The following is an 8,578-nucleotide window of genomic DNA, read 5'->3' on the forward strand; positions in this document are numbered from 1 at the left end:
TCACAGCAATGGGAAGCCAGGTCATCTTCTCCAGCTCCATCAGAGATGACGTGGTCCAGACCATCTTGACAGAAATTAGAGAGCAAATCCCACTCGACATTCTTCTCAACAGCATTTCAACTTTGCACCAAAGCTGCTCAGTACGATTGCTGTTGTAGCAAAGAAGCACATTTGCACTCTCTTTGAGGAAACCCCTTTCCAAAGTCTGCCGACATCTGAGGTTCAGTCCAGTGAGGAACCTCCTGATGAACCTCCTCCTCATCTGAGGGTCATCCCAGTGGGGAACCCCCTGCTAAACCTTTTTCCCTGTCTGAGGGTCATCCCAGTGAGGAACCCCCTGCTGAATCTCCTTCCTCATCTGAGGGTCATCCTAGTGAGGAACCCCCTGCTGAACCCTTTTGCCTATCTAAAGTTCATCCCAGTGAGGAACCCCCTGCTCATTCTCCTTCCCTGTTTGAGGGTCATCCCAGTGAGGAACCCCCTGGGATTTTTCCATAAATTCCTCAGAACTCTGTGCTGTTGCTGTGTCAGCCCCACAGCAACTGACTGATTATAATTGGATCAAATTAAATTGAATTGAATAAATGTTAATATTACTCCACATCTGCTACATTGGAAATTGTTTGCTTAGTTTAGTGTCCAGAATTAAATCCTGTTCATAGCAGGACATCAGTATATTCATCAGGACTCAGGAACATGAGTAAAAGCAGCATTTACACTCTGCAAAGCTGATAAGAACCATCAACATCTTCCAGCATTCCAGATGTTTGTTTTACAGTGGTTTATTTAGGAACAGAGCTGTATCAGTCTAACATAAAACTATCAGCATGAAGGGATGCATGGAAAAATGCCCATTTAGATAAAGACCCTTGTTGTATGACTTCAAGTTTCACTCATTAATTGTTACTTATAGTACAGCATGTGTGAAACACATGCCTGCTATGGAGTCACAATATCATTTGGTGAATTTATTATTTAATCCAAAGTTGAAAACACAAATTTAATCTTTCACAATCAAAGTCTTCAAATCAGAAAGAGTAACCACTTGGGTAGTTGCAGATATTTGAAATATGCTGAACTGTGTGTATCGGGAAAGAAATGCAAGTTCCAAAAAACTGTATTTTCACATAAATTGTTTTAAGAGTCACTCCATGGAAAAGTCAGGTTTTCTGTCCATAGCCTTTACAGAAATGTTCAATTTGAATAAGACTTTAAATAGCTTTTTGCTGATTTTAGCTTTGTTTTTTGGTGGTCTGGGAGCAGGCACCGACTCTATGGGGATGGGGTTTTGGGGGGATGGCAGGAGGAGAGAAGCTGCAGAGAGGCGTGTAAGACTGCAACTCTGCTTCCTGGTCTCACCCTGGGTAGTCAGTTTTTAGGAGGGTTAATAAATTTGGCCAGATTTCTAGAAATGAGAGCTGCTCCATCCAAAGTGGGATGGATGCCGTCTCTCCTAACAAGACCAGGTTTTCCCCAGAAACTTTGCCAATTATCTATGAAGCCCACGTCATTTTTGGACACCACTCAGACAGCCAGCGATTCAAGGAGAACATGCGGCTAAACTTCATGTCGCTCCTGGTCTTAGTTGGGGGGAGGGGCCAGAGGAAAACTACAGAGTCCGACATCGTTTTTGCAAAGTTACACACTGAGTCATATAATTTTAGTGACCTCCGATTGGCATACCGGTGTCATTTACTGCCGACGTGAATAACGATCTACCAAATCTACGATTAGCTTAGCCAGCAGTTTCAAATTTCCATGAATGTCGCCTGCTCTGGCCCCCTGGAAGACATTTGACTATGGTCCGCCGGTGTCTCTAGCTTCACGTTTCTCAAACAGAGTCGCCAAAACCGAGTTGTTCCTCGGCGGTGTGTCGCCGAGTGGAAGGGAAAAACGGTTAGAGACGTGAACAGGTTGGTGGTGTACCCTGGGCTCTGCTTAGGACTAGCGTTTCCTCCTCACCGTCACCCCAGCCGGCCTGTTTTCCCTGCTGCTCGGGATCTGCTGGTGGGGGAGCTAACAGCGGCTAAGCTACCATGGTCCGCACCCGCTCACAGGGGCCTGGCTAGATGTAGGATTTTCCAGGGTGCGGAGCCGAGTCTCCAGTTCAGAAAGCCTGGCCTCCAGAGCTACAAACCGACTACATTTATACAAGTACCGTTACTGCTAAAGGAGGCCGAGGAGTAGTAACTAAACATGTGACACCAGAGCAGGAAAGTGCAGGAGAGACAGGAGAAAGAAGCCATGCTGGTAGTGAGTCGGCTAAGGGCTAAGCTACTAGCTGAGCTAAGCTAGCGAAATTTCTAAAAACAATAAAGGAGTATTGTGAATACAGGTGATTCAGCAAAGAGTATGCTATTTAAAGTAGGTTGAAGATTACACTAAAATATGTTATTGATCCAGATATAAATCGAGTTATACAGATATAAACAGCTAACAGACAGCAAAACACTGTGCCTCCGAAACAGGAACAGGAAGTGATACAATCACTCATCTTTAAAGTTGTCTATAACTAAGCTGGCAAAAAAATATTAACTTTCACTAGAATGTTAACAATCAATGGTTCAGCTCGAGACTGCCGAGATTCACGTTGAAGTCTCGCGTTACTACAGCGTAGTCTTTAGGTGCTTTACTTTTGTACTGAGGTACATCACCATGGTAACGTACTGGCAGTCGGTCGGTGACAGAATGTAATGACGTCACTAATATGTAACGATGTAACGAAACATCAAAGGTGGCAACATCTTTATTCTGGTTCTAAAGTCTGTAGATACTGCTGCAAACTCAGACAAGAGATAAAGGGGTTTGAATCGAGATTCACTTGTTCAGATAAAGATCAGGAGAGAAAAGTAAGTAAAAAAAAACAATCCATGTAAATATTCTAAACCACACAACCCACATTTTCCAAAACATACTGGCTTCATTTTAACATATAAATAACTTGCAAAACATTTGAATCTTGTACGTAAATGCAAAATACTATAAATCCAACATATCTAATCAAATCAGTCTGAGGCATTCTGTTTTTTTGATAAATGGTGCAACAAATTTACGCTTGGAGAAAATTTGACCCAATGTATACTCATTAGAATTGATTCTTTTCTAAATGCCTCCAGTACTGATGTTGAGCCCCTTTTCTCACCACTGTATTGTTGTCGTTTACAGATCCAAAAACCAAGATGCCAAAGAGAAAGACCAACGGCAAAAAGAAGATCAAAGTTGAAGGAGTGAGGGTCGCTGAGCTGCCCCATCCTTCCAGGATCTCAGCTGATGATCCATGCATGGTCAGAGGACAAAAGCAGAAGTTCTCGGATGATGATGAGGGATCATCCAGACCAGCAAAAAAAATTAAACTTTTTCACCACGTGCACAGTGACGAGGAGCAAGCATCCTCCTCGTGGAAACCAGTAAAGGTAGGCTCATTTACTGAGAAAGCATTAGATTAAATGTACAGATGGACATCTAGGTTTCAGATATTTGTGTCTGAGTGTCTAGTTTGGACAATTGCAATGGCAGAAGATTGTTCCAACAGAAACTCACTGGCACAAAGCAGATTTCATGCACTCAAATGGTGCAACAAATTTACGCTTGGAGAAAATTTGACCAATGTATACTCATTTAGAATTCTTTTCTAAATGCCTCCAGTCCTGATGTTGAGCCCCTTTTCTCACCACTGTATTGTTGTCATTTACAGATCCAAAAACCAAATGCCAAAAGAAAGACCAACGGCAAAAAGAAGATCAAAGTTGAAGGAGTGAGGGTCGCTGAGCTGCCCCATCCTTCCAGGATCTCAGCTGATGATCCATGCATGGTCAGAGGACAAAAGCGGAAGTTCTCGGATGATGATGAGGGATCATCCAGACCAGCAAAAAAAATTAAACTTTTTCACCACGTGCACAGTGACGAGGAGCAAGCATCCTCCTCCGTGGAAACCAGTAAAGGTAGGCTCATTTACTGAGAAAGCATTAGATTAAATGTACAGATGGACATCTAGGTTTCAGATATTTGTGTCTGAGTGTCTAGTTTGGACAATTGCAATGGCAGAAGATTGTTCCAACAGAAACTCACTGGCACAAAGCAGATTTCATGCACTCAAATGGTGCAACAAATTTATTCTTGGAGAAAATTAATTTGACCAATGTATACTCATTTAGAATTTGATGCCTTTCTAAATGCCTCCAGTCCTGATGTTGAGCCCCTTTTCTCACCACTGTATTGTTGTCATTTACAGATCCAAAAACCACAATGCCAAAAAGAAAAACCAACGGCAAAAAGAAGATCAAAATTGAAGGAATGAGGGTCGCTGAGCTGCCCCATCCTTCCAGGATCTCAGCTGATGATCCATGCATGGTCAGAGGACAAAAGCGGAAGTTGTCAGATGATGATGAGGGATCATCCAGACCAGCAAAAAAAATTAAACTTTTTCACCATGTGCACACTGATGGGGAGCAAGCAATTTTAGAGATCTCCACTGATGTAAAAGAAAAGGTGTGCAAGAGGAAAGCCACGGGTGATGGAAAAGAGTCACCCCCAAAGAAACCCAAACGTAGCACCAAAAAAATAGTGGCTGCAAAAAGGCGTAAGTAGCAAGCAACTTTGCTTCCATGTTAAGGTGAAGAATATAATTAATATTTAGGGTACAGGATAGAATAATTCATGTTATAGCTGTATTAAAACAAAATCTGTGTCTGTCTGTTCAGGTGAATTTAAAGCCAAATATGTTGAGAAGGACGAACTTGGAGAAGGAGGGTGTGGAACAGTGTTTGCTGGCTACAGGAAAGAAGATAAATTTCCAGTAAGTATTTTCAGGTATTCTCAGGTATAAGAGCATGTGTGTTTTTATTTTCCATGCTGGTTGCTGGTGATTAATTTTTATACAATTTAAAGTTTGTTAAATTTTCATATTCTTGAGGCCGTGGCTGCTTTCAGTGAGTGAAACGTAAATTAATATTAGTGAGGCAGAAATCTGGAGCTTTCTGCTCAGAAAGCTCCAGATTTCTGGAAATGCTAACCAATGCTCTGTTTGTGTCTTTTAGGTCGCTATCAAACACATTCCAAGGAGTAATGTCCACTGCAAAGTAAAGGTCAGTATGCAACACTTAAATCTGTTATACATCATTGCACTGTGGAACGATTGTCTGTTCCTCATCATCCACTTTGTTGCCATGTTTCAGGATGAGAATGGGAAGCGCATCTCTGTGGAAGTGGCTACTATGCTCAAACTTACACCTGAAACACCACGATCAGGGAGGACATCAGCAGCCGTGTCCTTGCTGGATTGGTTCGATTTGCGCAAGGAGCTGATCCTGGTGATGGAGAGACCTGTCCCTGCTGTGGACCTATGGGAATACATCGAGGAAAATGGAGGTACTTTAACAGAGGAGACAGCCAAGGTAAGTTTCCTGGAAGAGCCTTATACTGTACAGCATTGAATCAAAGCACAGAGTATAACAGAAATGTTAATCCACTGACTCATCGTAATTTATCATCTTTTCCAGGCCATTCTAAAACAACTGATTGAGGCTGCAAAAGAACTCGAGGATAAAAACATCTTTCACCGGGACATCAAGATTGAGAACATTCTGATTGAGACCGGCTCAGATGTGCCTCGTGTTCGCCTAATTGACTTTGGAATGAGCTGCTTTTTTAAGAAACGCTCATGGTACCGCATTTTTTCTGGTAAGATATTCTGTTCCTTCTCTTCACAGATGCACCAATCTGGGCCTTTTTGTTTTTGACTCCTTAAAAATGCATATAATGCCAACATAAGCTTTCATTCTTATATCAGAACAAGAGTTGAAATAAGGGCCAACCTAACAAAAGAAATTATAATTGTGTATGTTTTTTAGGCACACCTTCTTACTGCCCTCCAGAATGGTACCTCCGCCAGTACTATAGGCCTGGACCCACCACAGTGTGGCAGCTGGGAGCGGTGTTGTATGAAACACTCCATGCAAGACCCTTCTTTGATACAATACTGGTCCTCAACGAGCTCTTAGAAATTAGCGAGGAGCTGTCTGAAAGTAAGAAAAATTCACACTTCAACATTCACTTATCACTTGGATCACTGGAACTGTTGTCCTCATCTCTCTTCTCTTTCTTTGCAGACTGCCAGGATTTCTTGAAAATGTGTTTAGACCTGGACCCCAAAAGGCGCCCGATACTGGAGGACCTCCTGCTTCACCGCTGGTTCAGGTGAACGGCCATACATATAGACAACAAAATGTTTTTGACAGAAAAAGATTGATGCTATTTAATTGGACTAGTCTAAATTTCACTCAAATTGCCCAGTACCAGTCAAAAGTTTAAACTGGGACTTTACATCAATCGTTTCTGTCCTGGAACTCTTGTAACCCCCCAGCCATCCAGGGAAAGGGGGATCTCTCTTTGAATTGCCTTTCCCGAGGTTTCTTCCTATCAGTCAGGGGAGTTTTTCCTCGTCTTCAGAGAGAGCTTGGGCTGGTCAGGAGTTCCATCAAGTTATTCTACTGATTTATTAATGTTATTTGATTATTAATATTATTTGATTATTAATAACCGAATGTTGGCTCTGGTTATTAATAATCAATTAACAAATAAACTGTAGAAATCAGAATACTTGTAATAAACTTAAAAAATTTGAGGATTCTTTTATATTACATTTTATTTATTTATGTATTTTTTACACATGGTGTAAAAATGTATCTCTCTTCTAGAGAGATACATTTGCGCACTCATGTACACACATGTAAGCCTAATCAAGCCTTCTAATTTTATTGGGATTTTTGAATCTTTGGATCTGAGTTTTTATTTTGTTCTACCATGGCAACTAAAAAATCAGAGCTGCACAATAAGCACCAACTGTTGTATTCTAACCCTAAGGTTGTAACTACTTCCTGCTCAATCATCGAGTCCACCTTCATACTGATGTTAATGAAGAGCATTTATTTTTTCATAATCAAGTGATATAATCTTCAAAGAACACTGAAAACTGAAATGAAATTAAGAATTTCAACGAATCATTTTCATTACAGACACATGGATTTTCATTCATTCAAATATATGTAACTCAGACTGCATTGTGACATTTTAGTCACCTCTAACCATACTCTCCCACTAAAGAACTTATAAACAAACAAAAAACTATGTCATATCCATGACATTGAGGAAGGTGGGACAAGGATCAGTGTGTGCCATATCCAATCTAGAGGGCATAGGCTTTTTAGGAAATATGGGATTTATGCACCTAATTACAGACTAGTAAATAAGCTGTTTGTGTATATATATATATATATATATATATATATTATATAATTATTATTCAGCATACAGAATTGCTGAGCATCTGTAAAATAATATCAAACACAAGTGGTCAACAATTGGGCCCAGTGCTACAAGAAGTGCTGTAAATATGTTATTACACTGCTATACCACAAAATGGCGTGATGGCACCCCAAGAGCACAAATGAGCCATAAAAGTGAGATCCACTAGTCTATCCATGCAACTGACCACAGTGTGAAAACAAGAAAGCGCTGTCTCCACAGAAACAGTGAGTAAACCAGTCAGATTAAACCACTACAGCTCACAAATGCACAGTTATTTCTGAACATGCATGCGCAAATAAAGTCAAGATATGCCCAGCTAGCGGGCGCTGCACCGGTCTGTCGTGGTGAAAAGGGAGCTGAGCGTCAATCTACGTCCCTACCCTCACCTATGGCTACGAGCTTTGGGTAGTGACCGAAAGAATAAGATAAGGAATACAAGAGGCAGAAATGAGCTTCCTCTGAAGGGTGGCTGGACTCTGCCTTAGAGATAGGGTGAGGAGTGCGGGCATTTGGGAGGGGCCAGTGGCACAAAAAGGGGGTATGCACTATATGCAATGCATAGGGGCGCCGCACACGAGGGGGGCGCCAAAACGATGTGGGAAAATATTTCTGTAGTTGCATTTTCTGTATTTAACAGGTGTGCATATGACATGATCAATAACAGAGGCGCTGTGCTGATTAGGCGCCCCTGTGCTCCTTCACCTCCCCTCCTCCTGTCCCATTTAAAGACAGTCGGTAAGTTATGTCATAGAAGTCTTGTATTTTATAAGTCCATGAATAAGTGATCTGCACACATGAACACAGTAAACGTTGAGAGGATGCGGATGGTGCGTTTTGTGCGTGTGTGTAATGTTCTAGCTAGCGGTTGATCGCAAGGCGCCGCGCCGGGCTGAGACGCTTCACTTTCGCAGCTCTGCTGTCACTGCATTTAGCAAACAGGAGCTGCTTTTATCGCTGCTTGCGCCTGTATTATTTCACTGCAATTTAAAATCTACCACAGCGCAGGGAAAGTTCACAGTGTGCACATTTGATATCCCTAAGGTCATGCGCACTTGATTTCACGGCTGCAGAAATCGAAATGACAACCAGCATGAATGAGGAGAAGTAAGAAAAAAACGGAGATCAAATGAAAATTTTAGGCATGATCATCACTGACAAGTTTTTTCCACGCCTCCACTGTCTGTGTGGTTTTACTGGCTGTGCAGAGAATGTCAGCTGCTATTTTTTCCTTACATCAGCTGTAGCCACCAGAACGATCACTATAATCACAATC

General features: G+C 41.7%; 2 protein-coding genes across 4 annotated transcripts in view; both read left to right on the forward strand.

The window, feature by feature from the left end:
* The first annotated feature begins 3,728 nt into the window (after positions 1-3,728).
* The window catches only part of LOC115775402 (calcium-dependent protein kinase 2-like), a 45,056-nt gene continuing 40,206 nt past the window's right edge, over positions 3,729-8,578 (forward strand). For both annotated transcript variants that reach the window (XM_030722935.1, XM_030722937.1), the window contains exon 1: positions 3,729-3,941. In XM_030722935.1, the coding sequence (XP_030578795.1) occupies positions 3,809-3,941 (133 nt within the window). In that variant the 5' untranslated portion in view covers positions 3,729-3,808. The remainder of the gene's footprint in view (positions 3,942-8,578) is intronic.
* On the forward strand, positions 4,805-6,317 carry LOC115775404 (serine/threonine-protein kinase pim-3-like). Of its 2 annotated transcripts, XM_030722942.1 has the most exons (5): positions 4,805-5,084; positions 5,175-5,393; positions 5,499-5,679; positions 5,850-6,023; positions 6,108-6,317. In XM_030722942.1, exons 2-5 carry the CDS (start codon positions 5,214-5,216, stop codon positions 6,197-6,199), a joined length of 627 nt encoding a protein of 208 aa, XP_030578802.1. In that variant the 5' UTR covers positions 4,805-5,084; positions 5,175-5,213; the 3' UTR covers positions 6,200-6,317. The 2 variants fall into 2 exon arrangements, with proteins under 2 accessions (XP_030578802.1, XP_030578801.1); XM_030722941.1 differs by having other exon boundaries at positions 4,805-5,393.

The sequence above is a fragment of the Archocentrus centrarchus genome, unplaced genomic scaffold, assembly GCF_007364275.1.
Source record: "Archocentrus centrarchus isolate MPI-CPG fArcCen1 unplaced genomic scaffold, fArcCen1 scaffold_120_ctg1, whole genome shotgun sequence".
Lineage (NCBI taxonomy): Eukaryota > Metazoa > Chordata > Actinopteri > Cichliformes > Cichlidae > Archocentrus > Archocentrus centrarchus.